Below are 18,622 nucleotides of genomic sequence, written 5' to 3' on the forward strand. Positions count from 1 at the left end.
AAAAGGAAAGGTAAAAATCTTACCCTTTCACGACTATCTTTATTTGATTGATTTATGAGCTTTGCACTTTTGACATACACCACTTGCTCTCAAAAGGTTTGTGAAAGTCAAGTTCCAGACAAGGGAATAAGTGAAGCAACAGAGAAATAGCATCTTCTGTTGTTGAATGTTTAAATGCATCAATTTATTACCTGAACGCACTTTTCTTATTTTGTTTTATGATTTCTAGAGCCAGCAGGTAGCTTAAGGCTCTACATTACCAGATCTTTAACTGGAACCATTGTTATACTGAATTGGAACAGGGGAGCTATAATTAATCATGCACTGAGTTAAACAGGGTTAACTGAACGTAGTTTTTGGTAGTCTGACAAAGATACACACACAGGTGTATTTGGATTAAACAGCTCAGCCAGTCTAATGCTCAGCCTTGTTCCACCAGTACCCATGCTGCCTGACCTCCACCCTAATCCTATCCATATAATCATCTGTATGCTTTTTTTCTGTGTTAATTTTACATCAGTTTAGTGAGCTTAATTGGCCAACCTAGGAATCACTCTAGTGCAATGGAAACAGCAGGTACACATTGCCTGGAGTGGGACTGTACCTTTCATTGGCAACTATATTTTAGACCATCTTACCTCACCTCCTAGAACTTTCTTCATAAGCATCCTATCCCTTCTAAACTGCACAGCTTTCAGCTTCTTGGTTCTTGTTACGTTAATTTAATCACTTATCCAATTGCCATATTCTCTTACACTGAATTTCACAGTGGAGAAATTGGAAATAAGGAGAAATGAAAATAAGTAGAAAGAACTCTACCCTCTCTCTTTCCTCATCCAGAAACATCAGAGATTGTGTACATATTAAAAAAATATTTCCTTTTTTCCTTTTATTTTGATTTTAGCACTGTTAAACTCACTGATCCTTTTTCAAATCAAACTCAGTGAAAAAAGTGTATGCACATGATACTAATGCTATTTAGCTATGTAAATGCTATGTAAAATGCAGCTTCCAAAACAGTTTGTGTCACTTTGAAACCATCCTGCTAAACTAATACTATAAAATATATTTAAAATATTAACTTTTCTGCAGGAAACGACTAAAAAAATTCGAAGTTTAATTTACCTAACAGCTACCACACTTTATGCCAATACGATAAATATCCAATGCATTTATGTTGTTACCAAGCATGAGGTACAAGAACTCTGGACAGCCTTTTTTAAGAAAATCAGCCTGACTGCCCTGATACACCAGTTTTATTCCATACAGTGGCAATATTTTTTCTAAGAGAACTCTATTGCAGTTGGCTTATCATGGCAGAAATGTTGTGAATAGCTTTGACAGACAGGAGTTTTGCAATGAGAAGGTCATAGGCTTTGTTTGGATCTTCCCTTGTCTGATTAGACAGAGAGTATTTTACCACAATTGGCTCTAGCCACTGATTTTCATTTCCAAATACCTGTCATCACCGTCACTGATGCATTCAGGAAGAGCAAGACTACAGCCAAACAGCATGATGTGTTGATAGCAGCTGAGACGACTGAGATAACTGAAGAACTTCAGGAACTTTTCCATTTCAATACTTTTGACAATGGAAAGAACTGAAGTTATAGTGGTGTAGTTATATGGCAGCATTTGGCACTGGCTGTTGGTGATATTTATGCAGGCACCTGTGAAATCAAAACAATATATTTAGAACAAAAGTATCACCATTTAATAGTTGGTTCAAAGCACTTATTGAATTGACTAGTCAGTACATATGGTATATAAGCAATGCCTGTACCTCACAGAAAAGACAACATTCCATAATGCTATCATAATACTGTCAAAAAATAAGAAAAAAAAAAAAAAAAAGGACTCTGGAGAAGCTCGGTAGCTTTGTTTGGAAAACCAAACAAACTTTTCACAATCCTCTGAACCTCTACAAAACTGGACTAGAAATAACACAAAGCAAATTTCTTTCTGACACAGGTTGGATGAACACACAATAAGAATAGCCTGGATACAGCCAACTTTGGCGGAAACTAAGAATGGCCATCATACAAAAAAAGCTGCTCTGTTTTGGGTGTTTCCATAAAAAACTGTCTGGATGGCCGTGCCCAGAGAGTTGTGATTAATGGGGTGAAATCCTCTTGGCAGCCGGTCACCAGTGGTGTCCCTCAGGGCTCAGTTTTGGGGCCAGTTTTGTTTAATATCTTTATCAATGATCTGGATGAGGGGATTGAGTGCACCCTCAGTAAGTTTGCAGGTGACACCAAACTAGGTGGGAGTGTTGATCTGCTTGAGGGTAGGAAGGCTCTACAGAGGGACCTGGACAGGCTGGATTGATGGGCCAAGGCCAACTGTATGAGGTTTAATAAGGCCAAGTGCCAGGTCCTGCATTTCAGTCACAACAACCCCAAGCAATGCTACAGCTTGGGGAAGAGTGGCTGGAAAGCTGCCCAGCAGAAAAGGACCTGGGGGTGCTGGTGGATGGCCAGCTTAACATGAGCCAGCAGTGTGCCCAGGTGGCCAAGAAGGCCAACAGCATCCTGGCTTGCATCAGGAATAGCGTGGCCAGCAGGAGTAGGGAAGTGATGGTGCCTCTGTACTCGGCACTGGTGAGGCCTCACCTCAAGTACTGTGTTCAGTTCTGGGCCCCTCTGTACAAGAGGGACATTGAAGTGCTGGAGCGTGTCCAGAGGAGAGCTACCAGGCTGGTGAGGGGTCTGGAGACCAGGGCATATGAGGAGAGGCTGAGGGAGCTGGGCATGTTTAGCTTGGAGAAGAGGAGGCTGAGGGGAGACCTCATTGCCCTCTACAACTCCCTGAAAGGAGGTTGGAGAGAGGTGGGCGTTGGCCTCTTCTCCCAGGTGAATAATGACAGGACCAGAGGAAATGGTCTGAAGTTGTGGCAGGGGAGGTTTAGATTAGATATCAGGAAGAATTACTGTACTGAAAGAGTGGTCAGGCACTGGAACAGCCTGCCCTGGGAGGTAGAAACGTGTAGATTTGGCACTTCAGGGCATGCTCTAGTGACAGAGATTGTAGGCGGTTTTTTTGTGTGTGATGGTTGGACTTGATGATCTCAAAGGTCCCTTCCAACCATGAAGATTCTATGATAATGTTTCTCTTTTTGCTACCATTCTACTTTGCAGTGGCCTTTCCTGACAAATTCACCAACCTGCTTACCTATTTTTCCCAAGGTGATGGTCTTACCTCCACTGTCTTTCTTCTCTGTCCAAACAACGTAGAATTATTTGATTTTATAGGCTGAACACCTACCCTGTCCTAAACTGTTGTCCCACTCTCGACCTACCAGAGCAACCTTTCTCTGCTTATGCACTGTCATGTGCAGTAGGCTCTCTCAGCTATGCATGATCATCAGGTTAACTCACTACACAAAGTTCTTAAGAGTGAGTTTCAAAAGCCATACATCAAATTCAAAATTTTCATCAAGAACAAACTATTAAAATCTAATATTTATGACAGCTCCCTTCTTTGACGAAGGCCTTTCTAGACCACCTAGTCAGGCTCCAGCAGCATTTTTTTCACACTCAGAGCGTATCCACATTGTACAATAAGCTGGGACCTCAGCCCATTCTCAAGATCAGACTCCATCACTAATCATGATGTAAACAAATCAAACTCATGCTAAATCATGATCCCAACTCTAGCCTTCTGAAGGGGGAAAACTCTTGAGCACATTCAAGCCTTAGCACTCATGTTCTTATTATCCGAGCAAACTGGACATTGGTAGCACCAAATGGGGTAGATCCTTTCCATCATCAGACATTTTGGGACTGGCTTCTTCCAATAATTATGTGACTCATTTACACCCAAACTCCTGAACTGATAAATGCTGGGCATGCAAAGCATACAAGATGTAGCTATTAGGGTTCAGCAAGTCTGTCTCTTCCTCACCTTTCAGTCCAAACACAGTCCTCACTGTCTAAATGCACTAGTGGCAAATTCTGGTATCTATGAACTAATACAGCCTCACATAAGAGTAAGGGAAAGCAAAGCATAATGAAGAAAAAAAATCGTTAGGGCTTTTTCAAGTTGCAATGTCTTTGAAGGGATGGACAAAAAAGGTGGGTTTCAAATTTTATCTTGACTTGTTAAAAAATAATCCCTATTTTTTCAGTGCCTGCTGAGTGTACTCAAATTCCTCCCTTTCTCTTCTCCCTCTCCAGAAATCTACCAACAAAATCTAAGGAATTGAATATTGCCCCACTTAAATAACAGCAAGTCTCTGCCATCATTCTAATCAAGCTAAAACTATCTCCACAAGTCCCTGTGTTAAGATTCCTCCCCTTCCCAGTACTGCCAATGAGAAATCTCAGAACAAGTGTACACCCATTTTCTGCTACACTCCCTTTTCACTCCTACACTAGAGTGACTAATGAACCTGTTCATACCAGAATCACATTTTTCCATATAATTCAGGGGCAGATTCTTCATTCAGAATTGAAAGTAAATGCTGGGAGATCAGCAAAAAAGTGGTGAGCCTCCAAATTAAGAGAACTTTCAAAATTGCAGAGTGCAGTTTTCAAAAGTGGCTATATGAGTTAGTACCACATGCCAATGATTTTTAGTGCCACCTCTGCTCTGAGGCTGTACAGGTATTTTTGAAAATAGCACCAGGATGATCACCAAATCTACCTGTTAGGCTGTGACACCAAAATCTAGTGATACTAAAATACCTTTCCAGAGGAAAGGGGAAAGGGAAGACAGGTGGAGGGAAGGGAAGAAAATTCACTTCAGAATCACAAAGTTTTCTTTTAAAAGATGCCACCTCTGGAATGACTACTGACTTTGTGACTTTTGCACAGTATCTTGACCTGCTATAAAAATGTAAAATCTCTCTCCATTTTTTACATTGCATTTTGCACTTGAACGAACTCTTTGCCATTTATTTGGACTTTGCTTAAAAGACTTTTATTGCTTGGGAAAGCTTAAGAACACTAAAGTTCTGATTTAAATATTACAAATATTGAAGCTTTCACAGGAGAAATTATTTAAACTGCTAACCTCCCTACAGTTCTCTCTTGCCTACATTCTTTTGCTGATGCTCGGACTACATTTTCAGTAACTGTTGTGATAAAAGGATAACATACCCATGCAAGATTCTGGGTCTCTCCCACCCACAAACATTTCACACTGAAGTTATTTAAATAAATAAAATTATCCTAAATTGGGGGGAGGAGGAGCACACAGGGCTTACACAAATGGAATTTCAACAAAATTATTCACAAAATCACCTTGTATCTCCTGAGACACAATTGCAAAATAGTCCCTGCCATGACATGTGCCAAAAAGCAGTGACATTTTGGCTGAGATCATGTGCGTGGGCTCCTTTAGACCTTTTATAATTCACACAATCCTGACAGAGAAGGGCTACAGTTCCTTGGAGCTATCTGATCTTTTAGGAGTACTCAGTGGCTGGACAACACAGCACTGAAGTCAACATTCACGGCCAAGAAGATATACTTTTATAGCAATTTTACAAGAATTTTTAAAACAAAGAAAGAGAGATGCAACTTCATCTTTTTAACACTGATCCTCAATCCACATCTTCTATTTTTTGTTCCATCATTCACCCAGCAAGTAAATTACAGTGCAACAGGTGAGTGTCCCATACCCTCAACACCTCCAAGTCAAAGCATAATTTCAGGATGATAGCAATTGTTGCATCACAGTCAATCTCACACACATCACATCTCACATATATATTGTGAGATCACACATCACACATCAATATATATCTCAGATTCTCACTGCAGTAGTAACAAGTGCTATAGTCTCAAAAACCCTGTCCAGTAAATTATGGAAAGCTATCTTGTACGCAGGACTCAGGAACAGCACCCCACTGGCTCACTTATACCACACGGAGCTGCAGAGCATGGATGCATCGGCCCTCTCCAAGCCAGCCCACAGACCTCTAACCCAGCAGCAGGCAGGTGTATCTTTATTGCTTTGCAAGGGACCTCTCGAGTTCCACACAACTGCATAAATTGGTCATACTTTGAGTAATACACTATTTCAGAGCAAGGTCATTTCACCTAAACTGAGACCAGTAGAAAACTCAAAAGATTCTCTATTCTGATCATGTGCACAAAACAAGTCCATCTGGTAATTCTTGCATCGAGCCCAATACCTTGTGACAGACAGAAAATACCTTTCAGACAGGCAAGCCTGCTCAGTGCCAAATTGCTCTCTACAAAAGCAAACGGTGACACAGACACAGCGTTCTACAGAACAAGGAATAATTTATTTTAAAGGACATTAGAAGTAGGAGAAAAGCTATTTAAAATTCAAGCAAAAGGGACTGCTAATTTAATGAGGAGTATGTATTTAAATAAAAAGATTGAAGAGATAAGGTAACTATTTTAGTAAGAATAACAGTATTCTTTTATTTTCAAATAAACAAAATCTGAATAATTACACTGACAAACAGCCACAGATATAAGAAAAGAATGCAGTAAACCTCAAAATGCATAACTATTCTACTGAATTGCTAAATTCTGCTCCATATGCACAGGCTAAGCGTGTTTTACAAATTATGCGGCCCTGCAGTGCCAGAATGCTAATCTGACTGATGGTATAACATACTGGTACCAAAGATGTTACCAACCAAGCAGGAAACAGAGCAGAGAAGAAGATAAATGCTGGATACACATAGAAAAGCCTCAACCTATTTACTTCTTTTCTCCAGTAAAAATTCATTAATTATGGGGAATACAAGGCACATAAACTAGTTTTGGCAATCCCTAATGGGGGGAAAAAAAGAGCAGTGAATTAGAATAACAACATGTGAAAAAGCTGTTGATCAGAACAGCGTGGTTCCTAATTATATGGGTCATTTCTGACATTCATCTAAATTAAGAGTTTTGAGGTTTCTGTTTATCAGTGGCTATTGCCAGATGGACTGAACTGGTAAAAAAGGGCTTCCTTCTACTCCAACAATTGCAATGCAACTCTACTGTTTCATATTCAGTGCTGCTGAAACTAATTTAAACAATGCATTTTCCCTTTCCCTCTCTCCTCTTCAGATTGTTCCCAGATTGTACTACCTATGGATTCCATCTGCACAAAGTGAACTGGACTAGAGGATTGAGCTGACTGAAAATAACCACCTACATTCTTTCCTCAAAGGCAATGCAACCAGAACTGCAGCTTAAACTTGATTAATCATTTTAGTTTCAAAATGCTCAACCATCCCTATAGTGATAAGGTCACGATTCCTCACCCAACAGTGGTTGTCACGTCTGGATATTTTTGAGGGCATGCAATGAACTAGCTCTGGACATTAACCTGCCTGAAAAAAACAACCTCTCCCTCTCCCTTTCCCTTTTCCTCTCCTCCAGCACTTTTTAATTTTTGGGCGGGCACAGGGTGGAGGAGAGAAAGAGGAAAAGAATAACTATTTCATTTGGATCAGATCATTGGGTCGAACAGCTTTTTGGCAGAAAAAACACTTGTTGTACGCAGCCTGATTTTCATATCCCAGGTCGTTTGCTGATATTTCAATTAGAAAATAATTTTTTTAATCAGAGCAACTTTTACAGAACATCTTTAGGTAGCTTATGAAAATGAAACAGTGTTCAATTTGCAGTAGTGATCACCACCCACTTCAATACAGAACTTAGCTTGGTACCCTCTCAGTACGAATTTGAGCAGTTGCAGTCCATAAATTCACCAGTAAAGCCTCAGTAAAACCAAGGAAAAATGGCAACATTCACCTGGCTCTTTCATAGCCAAAGCTCTACAAATGTGGAATGAAATCTCATCTTTAATGCTAAAATGTCTTGAAAATTTCTAGGAATCCCATTAAAAAGAGCAAACCCAAACCAAACTCATCCATTCTAACTTAGAAACTTGCCTGCCTTGCCTACAGCAGCAATTTGCAGACTTCTTGATATGAGAATGACCTTCAGCAAACCAATTTTTTTTCCAATCCCAAGTTGCTATGTTCTCCTGACCGTAAAAGGATTTTGTGACTCTGCTTGATTTCACAATCTCATTATGTGAGACATATGAAGTTATAGAATGCCTTTTGTACCTCCTCTGTCCTGTTGCTATTGAATATCCAGATTGTCATGGACTTTTGCTCCAGATCAAAGGAACATGGCATTCCACCTAGCATCTGGTGCTCTCAGCAAAACTTCTTTCCAAAACTCATTACTGTCTTCAAAAATTTTAATACCTCTTTTAATTTACTATGACATCTTGGTACATTTTTCATTTCAATTAAAACAGAAGATGGACAGATTTTCTTGGCCTCCCTCCAGCTATGAATTTCTCACGTACAGTCCGATTGGGACTGAAATTGGGACTGAACTGATACAGCATTTCAGATGTTTTCTCCATAACTCAGGAAAAGCGCCCCAGTGAGTGATTTTCTTCTGACACACTTCAATAGATGCCAGGAAGTAGGATCCCTCCTTTGGAATCTGCCCAGCAGGAAAATCTACAAACTGTTTTCTCCCTAGTTCAAGTATCAGGAGTTAAAATCAACTATTTCACAACAAAAGCATAGTCTGCAATTTTTTCACATGAACACTAGCTTGAAAACATGATTTCCACAGTTCAGGGCAGCCTCCGCTTCCTGACGTGAGGGACAGCTTGGCTGCCCAGTGTGACCACTGGGTGACTGTTCCCTTCTAAACACGTTCTCAGGCCCTTCCTTGCATTTTTTCCACACTCCTAGAAAAGTTGCATATTTGTTCTCTTCCAGGACACATTATACCATAACAGAAAACATCAATCAATCCCTACGGAACAGCACACAGTCATATTACACTATCAAAGAAAATAAAAAGGATACCTACACATTCTGGAGGAAAACCACCAAGATTTCTACAGCTAGGAAGCGCATTAGTTGAGAGCTCTTTTAGCCCCTTGGAAAAGTACAGTTAAATGCAGGATAGCAGACCTTAATAAATTTAAGAAACTAATTATATGATAAGAGATTAATAAAATTGAAGTACTGGTATCATAATCTCTAACACTAAAAGAAAAATAAAGTCTGAAGGAAAAAGTATTTTAAATTACAACACCTGATACAGATAAGAGTAAAGTATTATTAGCATTTCTGTCAAAGGAAAATTCAGCCAATAGATTATAGTGGTTTATGAGTGTCTTCTGGCCTTGACAGTTCCACCAATGGCTAAAATATATCGCACCACCCTCCAGCCAAAAGCTTTCACTGTATTAACTACTGTTTTGTCTCTCATGGATATAATTAATTACTCAGAATTAAAATAAAATTCAGATATAACTTCTCTCACTTTATTTCCCTGGGGTTTGCATCCTCTTACATCATTTAGTGAGGGGATTACACCCAACAAAACTTGCCTGGTTTTCCCAGCTTTCTCAGTATCTGGCATAGGTGGCAATGGTGAGTCTGGTCTGCAGGGTGGACTCTGTGAAGAAAGGCTGGGGCTGCTCTGTGTTGGACATGGCTGGTTCCAGCCAGCACCAATGGACCCACCACTGGAGCCCCTCAGCTGGTGAAGGATCCATGCTGGAGCAGACTTATCCTGAGGGACTGCAGCCCATAAAGAGGACCCACATGAGAGCTACTCTGGAGTAGGAGGGACCTCAGGCTGGGGCAGGGAAGAGGTGTGAGGAGGAAGAAGCAGCAGAGAGGAACTGTTATGAACCAACCACAACCCCCAGTCCCCATCCACCCTGTGCCACGCACAGCAGTGAGGAGGTAGAGGGGATGGGATTGAAAGAGTGAAGTTGAGCCTGGGAAGAAGGACGGGGTCGGGGGGAAGGTGTTTAGTTCTTGTATTTGTTTTTCACCATTCGACTCTATTTTTAATTGGCAATACGTTCAAATAATTTTCCCCAGGTCGAGTCTGGTTTGTACCTGATGGCAATTGGTAAGTGGTCTCCCATCTTTACCTCAGCCCATGAGCTTTTCCATCTTATTTTCTCCCTCTGTCCTCTTGAGGGAGGAAATGAGAGAGCAGCTGGGTGGGCATCTGGCAGCCACCCAAGGGCAACCCACCATAATCTTATAAAAATATTCTTTCTTTTCAAATTCAAGTAACATGAAAGAATAATTGAAAACACTAAAACAATTCTACAAAGGAGATTTAGTTTTGACTCATGCATTGCTGTATTGTCTTTTTTAAAATCTTTTTTTCAGCTAGCCCAGATCCCACTTAGTCACATCAGATTTGGATAGTTTTTATGGGCTTCTCACTGCATGAAGGTGCCTGTGTCAGGGAAGATAAGCCCCATGTCAACCAAGCACACCTTAAACAGAGACACTGGACTCGGAGTCATGTGGAAAAATTTAATTGAAGTTGGGAGAGGAAGCCCAAGAGAAGGGGAAATTGTAGATTGTCTTTCTGTATGGAAGGCTAGATTCTTCCTAGCAAGGACAAGGCAGGGACATATCAAAGATGCAGTAACAGAATTAGGTCCTTTAGATAGTTCCTACTACAAGATAAAATCCTGATGAGTCTCTGTGTCAGGCTACATTGACTATAAGAGCATAAACTGGAGGAAGACATAACACGGACAGAAAACTAAAATCAAGCTGTGGAAGGAAATAGCTTTAAAAAAATCCTAAGTCTTCAATTCTTTTCAAGTCTGGTCAACATCTCTGTATCATTTGTACTATTCCCTTCAGTATGAAATTCTCAATTCTTCCAAAAAGTACTCTGTTGGCTATTCTGCAGCTGCTTGTGTCTGCAGTCTGAAATCAATAAAGCAACCCCACAGTTTGGCCATACTACTCAAAATATACCAGTCAAACTAAGTCACAATTTTCTTCATTCTTTCAGGTTGGATCCAGTTCACTTGACTTTGTTTTTAAATCAACCAGTTAGTTAAAGATTTTTTTTTTTATTTCTTTTTCTGCTTTCCCTTAATATTTCTCCTTCAAGATTCCTGAAAATGCTTGTCTTTCAGACATCTGTCCTAAATTTGCCATTGTAAATACTAACACAAAGAATGCATTTCATTTCTTCAACAATTTCAAGCTCTTCAGTGTCTGAATGATTCTTCCCATCTCTGGGAGACCCCTGCTGTCTTCTCCCTAGAATATCTCTTATTATGGATGCAGTGGAAATTACTCTTTATATGACTTAACCTCACATGTAATTACATTTCCTTTCATTTTCCATCTTTACCTTCCCTTCACTTTTTGCGTTACAATGTCTGCTTCATTCTATAATTTCTACAGTCTTGTCAATACAGCTCTTATTTTCAGATAGTTTGTATGTCCCTATTTATATACTTTCTCCCCTGCCCAAGACATAGCAATCATTACTTACAATGAGCGCATATTACCTTTCAATAGTGAGTGTAATTATAATGAGTGCAATTTGCTTTCAACACATCCCACCTTGCTTGTGTTTCTTCGTTATTTTTTTCTATTTGGATTTTATCCAACTTTTCTGCACTTAGTGTCTTACGGTTTAGATAAGATTTTTAAAAATTGTTTACTCATGAATTTTGAAAATATTTATAAGGGTGTAAGCTATTCAGATGCAAATCATTTTTGCCTATTTTAAGATTTACAATAACTGGGGGGCGGGGGGAGGGTTCCGTTGTTATCCTAGGCCTAAAGAACCATTACACTTTTTTGTCACTTACCCCTCAGTTACACTTTGTCCATCATGGAATGTTGAAACACTAAGAATACAAATACTGCAGATGCATTTATACCTAAATAACATACTAAACAGTTGTTGTCACCAGGGTACCTCATCATCCTTCCAAAATTAAATCTTTCTAAACGAGAGGATAACATTTGCTTTATAAGCAGTTCAAAATTATATATGATAATGAGAACATTGTAAATGAAGAGTGTTCTTAACTTTATTTGCCTTTATATTTCAAAGCACTAAACTGAATATTTGAAACCGCCATATCAATATTTAAAGTCTTTTTTGGATATCCAAACTAAGACATCCAGTTCTGAAAGGCATTGAACATTCATATGAGGTCATATGCAGAGAGGCTGAGGTAAGACCTCCTTGCCCTCTACAACTATCTGGAAGGAGGGTGTAGAGAGGTGGGTGTTGGCCCCTTCTCCCAGGTGAATAATGACAGGGCCAGAGGAAATGGTCTGAAGCTGCGGCAGGGGAGGTTTAGATTAGATATTAGGAAGAATTACTGTACTGAAAGAGTGGTCAGGCACTGGAACAGCCTGCCCAGGGAGGCGGTTGAGTCACCATCCCTGGAGGTGTTTAAGAAACGTCTAGATGTGGCACTTCAGGGCATGCTCTAGTGACAGAGATTGTAGGCGTTTTTTTTGTGTGTGTATGGTTGGACTTGATGATCTCAAAGGTCCCTTCCAACCATGAAGATTCTATGATTCTATGATTCACAATGCACAAAGACTTAAATAAAATCTTCATCTAATTAGAGGTGCACTACTCTAATGGGCACTAGTTGGATGCCTTAAATCAGAGGTCACAGGTTTGGGAAAAGTTGCAAAGCCTCTTTGGGAGACCATGGATAATTAGGGGAATTCCTAAGTTTAGCACTGTGCTCAAGATCCTGATAAGAAACTACTTAAAACTCTTCACATCCCTGCATTTGGGGATAAAAAGATAGCCACAGAATAAATGGACAATTTTTTCAGAACTACCGAGCACCAGCAGACCCCGTTCAAATCAACAGGGGAGGTTGGGTCTGACTTTTGCTTATTTGGAATTTAAATCTTGAGGCTAGAGAGCTTCTCTACTGAGACCATCTTTTAAGAACACGCCGAAGTGCTTTCTGGATAGGGATGAATTTAGCGTATGCTCAAGTGTTGTTCTAAATAGCTGCCTTCCCTTTTTAGATGTGTCACTCTGGACCTCTGTAGCTCCTTGAGATTTAATGTGAGCCAAGGCACATTGTCACCATACTACTGGAAAAATAAAAAGCTTGCTAAAGAGGCATCTGTAAATGAAGCAGGTTCCAAATTCTTCATGACAAGAAAAGTGGCGTGAAAGAAATTAAAGTAACACAATGAATGAAGAACAGCTGAGCACCATTTACTCATCTCTGGTTCCTGCTAGGATTATCTTCAAATGCACGTATTCCTTTTGTATCTATTGAGGTACATTTGCACAAAATCAAAACAATATTTCAAACTTCCACTCAAACTGACTATTAAAAAGGAACATCATGTACATAATTCATGTCATCTGCCTTTGATTAACTCAAAACTTCTGTTAGGAAAATAGACACAGCTCACTTCTGCAACTGTACTAAATAAGTGAAGTATTTTAGGATATGGGGATACGAGCAATTTTAAGAGCAATTCCATGCAAAAAAGAAGTTGTCAATAAGCAGCTTATTTTATAAGAATCTCATGGTTCAAAAGCATTTGTTTCTTAAGTTTCAGGCTTTAGAAGTTTTATTAACAGCTCCTGTATAATCAATGCATTTGGTGCTTCCATCCTGATGTATAGCAACCCAAGTAAGTAAATAATAGGACAAATAATACAAATACAGTTAAGAAATGCTTTCTTAGAGCAGAAGGTCTCAAGCATTTTCGTAACTGATTTTGGGTAATCTTTATGGATTATCACACACACCTCCTTTCCCCTCAACTATTATTTCTCATGCCATATCGCCATTTCATAACATCCCTAAGGCAGTTACAGAGTTGCTTTTTTCCTGCTAAAACAATGTACTGGGGGATTATGTCACTGTGATGGTTCAGTTTTACAACCTCACCCCAGCTATTTACCAAACAGCCCAAAGGTTTCTTCACTGATGTACACCAGGCACCATTTTCCATTGTCTTACAACTAAAACCAAGGTCCTCTTACATGACTAAAGCATTCCTTTTGACCCACCCATTTTGACTATTTATTCACTAGATCACTGAAACCCAAATATCTGCAAACCTATTCCCATACTGCATACATTCCATGGTCTGACTTAGCTATATTGCTTAATCGTCCCTTTTATACTACAGCAAAATGATTAGCTTATTTATCATCTAAAACATGAAGATTTGTCGTAAGATTTCACAAATTTAATTTTAGCAAACTGTTTTTGCTGTAAAGCATGTTAGCTGTCACAAAAAAAAAGAGAGTACTCTCTCAATACTTTGAAACAAGGTCTTGTCAGTGAGGACTCATGCTGGGGGACTGCAGCCCACAAAGAGGACCCACATGAGAGCTACTCTGGAGTAGGAGGGACCTCAGGCTGGGGCAGGGAAGAGGTGTGAGGAGGAAGAAGCAGCAGAGAGGAACTGTTATGAACCAACCACAACCCCCAGTCCCCATCCACCCTGTGCCACGCACAGCAGTGAGGAGGTAGAGGGGATGGGATTGAAGGAGTGAAGTTGAGCCTGGGAAGAAGGACGGGGTGGGGGGGAAGGTGTTTTAGTTCTTGTATTTGTTTCTCACCATTCGACTCTATTTTTAATTGGCAATACGTTCAAATAATGAGTCTGGTTTGTACCTGACGGCAATTGGTAAGTGGTCTCCCATCTTTACCTCAGCCCATGAGCTTTTCCATCTTATTTTCTCCCTCTGTCCTGTTGAAGAAGGGGAGTGAGAGAGCAGCTGGGTGGGCATCTGGCAGCCACCCAAGGTCAATCCAAAACAATATTGCCCAGTTAGCTTAAGTATCTGCTTTGAAAATAAAAGGGTTTCTGTCATGATAGACCCTATGTTAAGTAGAATTAATATTTAAAACTAGTTATTATCCAGAAATTATGTAAAGACAGTAGAAAGTGCTAGATAACTTAGTTTTGAAGATTTCTTCTTACTGATAGGTAAGTAAATCCTCCATATCTGTGCTGAAGTATGCCACAGCTTTAATGGGTATGATATAGGAGCACAGAAAAATACAGAAGAACAGGATGGTTCATCCTATTTATATTTAGAAAGTATACACATCATTCAAGCGCTGGGAAACTCAAGATGTCTTTAAAGCTACTAGGTTTATAAGATCTTTTGCTCAAAATGAGATAACTCCTTTTTAAACTGCTGAAAGAACACTCTATTTGCACATAAGTTTGGGTTGTTAAATAATTGTGTTGGACTGGACTCCCTTAAAAATGCTAAAAATGCCACAACCAAGATTGATAACATACACTTTAAGTTCCTGATGCCTCTGAAAATTAAAGGCAAAGTCAAGCTAAATGGGCTTGTTCAGGACGTCTTTTGTAGGCTTGCTTCTATAAGAAGCCTATGGTTAATTACAGTTTCGCATTCAAAGCATTTTGCTTTGTATCATCTGAAGTGTCTTGAAAACCAAATTTCAGAGAAAAAAAAGTTTCCACAAATGTTGTAACATCCACACTGATTTTATCTTAAGGAACCTTTTGCCTTTCTAGAACTGCCAAATCCAAAACAGATTAATTCCCAGCTAGCATAGGAACAAGTTCATCAGTCATAGAATCATCACTTCCATAACACTTCTCACTTCCTTTGCAACTGACAAACTATTTAGTTGTACCATGGACATAGAAAGCTCATACCTAAAAGTATCCATTAAGCACTCAGGAAGTGAAGGAAAAGACAATGGGAATACTTAACTCCACATCTGTTGTAAAAGCACAATATTACAAACAACTGTCAACAGCAGCGTTACCATTTCTAACAGTCTCTCTGGACAAGACTAAAATGTCATTGAGGAGCTGACAAATATTTCTGTCTCAAGACTGCCACCACAGTCAACAAATTTTTGGTAAACTCTGTGTCTGTAGACGGCGCAAAAGAAAAAGTGTGTACAAACAGCAATACCTCCAGTATCAAGATGCAAAAATGATGGAGGGATGGAAAAAAATGTAAAAAGAAGCTTCTCTTCAACCTGTGAAAAACAGAAGTTTATCCTTTGCTAGAACTGAGATCCTCTAAAGTACATTGCAAAATGGAAACAAGGATTAAGAAGCACCTAAGTAAGCACTTTCAAGTGCACCCTCAGTAAGTTTGCACCAAATTGGGCAGGAGCGTTGATCTGCTTGATGGGAGGAAGACTCTACAGAGGGACCTGGACAGGCTGGATCAATGGGCTGAGGCCAATGGTATAAGGTTCAACAAGGCCAACTGCAGGGTGTTGCACTTGGGTCACAACAACCCCATGCAACACTACCAGCTTGGGGAAAAGTGGCTGGAAAGCTGCCAGGCGGAAAAGGACCTGGGGGTATTGGTTGACAGCCAGCTGAATATGAGCCAGCAGTGTGGCCAGGTGGCCGAGAAGGCCAACAGCATCCTGGCCTGTATCAGGAATAGTGTGGCCAGCAGGACTAGGGAAGTGATTGTCCTCCTGTACTCAGCACTGGTGAGGCAGCTCCTGGAATACTGTGTTCAGTTTTGGATCCCTCGCTACAAGAAAGACGTTGAGGTCCTGAAGTGTGTCCAGAGAAGGGCAAAAAAGCTGGTGAGGGGTCTGGAGCACAAGCCTTATGAGGAGCGGCTGAGGGGGCTGGCGTTGTTCAGCCTGGAGAAAAGGAGGCTGAGGGGAGACCTTATCGCTCTCTACAGCTCCATGAAAGGAGGGTGTAGCCAGGTGGGGGTCGGTCTCTTTTCCTAAGTAACAGGCGATAGACAAGAGAAAATGACTTCAACTTGCACGAGGTGAAGTTTAGATTGGATATTAGGAAAAATTTCTACACCAAAAGGGTTATCAAGTGTTGGAACAGGCTGCCCAGGGAAGTGGCTGAGTTGTCATCCCTGGAGGTATTTAAAATAAGTAGTGCTGAGGGACATGGTTCAGTGTAACTTGGCAATGTTAGGTTAATGGTTCAAGTGTCTCTATACAGCTTCAATACAGCACAAAGACACAACCTCGAGAGAAGTATTATTAAGTTCGTTACATTTACACGTGGATAGACATTTGACGAGTTCATGTCTCCTGAGAGTTCACACTCATATTTCAGTAATAGCCATGGTAGCCTAAAGATATAAGCAAGGTACTGTCAGAGTAAGTTTCTAACAGAAGGTCATGACTTTTCTTAGGTCAACTGACACATTAAGAAAAATATTTCACAAGACAATTGAACTGATGCAATGGCGCAATACCTCTTCCTCTCAACCATGTGTGCTTGCCGTTTCCTTTAGAACAACTTTGGTGCCAAACCAGCCAAGAGCTAACTTAGCCAGTGTTGGAACTGAGTCAGCTCATTGAGGAGACAGCAAATATCAGTGCATAAAAAGACACATACAGCACTGTATGGCTCTGAGTAAAGGGAATGGGGCCACCTTCTCAGCACCACTAACCTCCAAATGAAGCCCAGATGACTCATAATAACTTATGTGGGGAAGTGGGAAACAAGCTTTTGAACTGCAAACCCCATCTGCAGATCTGAAATAGAAGTCAGACTCCAAGACTAGCTGAAAACAATTGCTCTCATTTAACTTCATTCAGCTAATGAATTATACAATTTGAAAGGAATGAGTGATTCTCAACTCCCCCTTGTGCTCCACAGGTACCAAAGGGAGAGGTGATAAGGCTACTGACCACCTGCAGTAGAGAGAAAAACAATTCATTATCTCACAGGTCACAGAGAGGGGATTAGCCATGAAGGAAATATAGCTCATATTTTAGATCAGAGTTGAAGTGTTATCATAATTTTTTTTTAAGGCAATGTGTACCAGCTGCTGTACAGTGGAACACCACATCCAGTCTGCACCAGACACTTCTTGCTCAGAGCTTAATGCAGTCATAAATTCTAACTCAGTTATTCTCCTGACCAAAGAATACTTGCAGAAGGCTGGATGCTTCATCAAGCCACCTCATTTTTTTGGACACCCACTTCTTTTACCAAGGTGCTTCCAGATGCTGCACTTCTTGGCTGAGGCACATACTTGCTTCTTTAATCCCTTGGGCAGGCACAGCTAAGAGCAGGTAAGCTCATTAGCCAAAGCTGAGGCTGAACACCTACCCCCCATGAGGTGTGAGATGGCCTGTATTCCAGATCTGGTTTTTTGATTAGTTGTTTCCTAATTACAGGATTCTTTAGTGAAACTGGAGGCATATTTCTAATAACCTACCATTAAATAAACAAAAAGCACAATATGAAATTAATTCTAGGATTAGATCTATCATTAGAGATTATTTTCCATGGCATATTAGGTTGGACAGGATTTTGCTATTGTTTTGAAACATGTGCATGACTTTAGTACTCTTGATAGGCTTTATTTGAAAAAAAAAAAGGGGGACAAAAAAATGGTAGCTTCCACAGGACCCAGACAGGCATCCAGATGTTTCTGGTTGGTTGTTTTTTTTAACAAATGTGTTTTCAATAAGTGGAAATGAATGCTAGCTTGATTGACAACATTTAATTATGCACCGATACTGTTATGTTCAAAGCAAGAGAATACAGGGCTTTGTAAAAGACTTACAATAGTTGAGATACTCAACAGGCTATGAATAGGTCAGCATAGAAATAGTCTATACCTGAGCTGTCCCAGTTGTCTCTGGTTAGTTACCTTTCTAGAATAGCCAAATTAGTCTTCTGAACTGTTCAATAAGAAATTAGGATCCTTTTTTCCCCAGTCTGTCTCACAATGGTAACTTCTGCCCACCCCACTTTCACACAAATTAACCCAGCAAACCCCTCCCTGTGAAATCTGCCCAGAAACTTAGAGCAGAATACAGCCTCACACTTGCTATGCAGAACGCTGCAAGTACATGAAACCCAAGCTTTGCAAACTGCAGTTTC

General features: G+C 40.2%; 1 protein-coding gene across 4 annotated transcripts in view; it reads right to left on the reverse strand.

The window, feature by feature from the left end:
* CORIN (corin, serine peptidase) overlaps positions 1 to 18,622 on the reverse strand; it is a 143,496-nt gene that overhangs the window by 87,950 nt on the left and 36,924 nt on the right. For all 4 annotated transcript variants that reach the window (XM_063336964.1, XM_063336960.1, XM_063336962.1 and 1 more), the window contains one exon: positions 1,460 to 1,670. In XM_063336964.1, the coding sequence (XP_063193034.1) occupies positions 1,460 to 1,670 (211 nt within the window). The remainder of the gene's footprint in view (positions 1 to 1,459; positions 1,671 to 18,622) is intronic.

Source organism: Chroicocephalus ridibundus, chromosome 5 (assembly GCF_963924245.1).
Source record: "Chroicocephalus ridibundus chromosome 5, bChrRid1.1, whole genome shotgun sequence".
NCBI classification, from domain to species: Eukaryota; Metazoa; Chordata; class Aves; order Charadriiformes; family Laridae; genus Chroicocephalus; species Chroicocephalus ridibundus.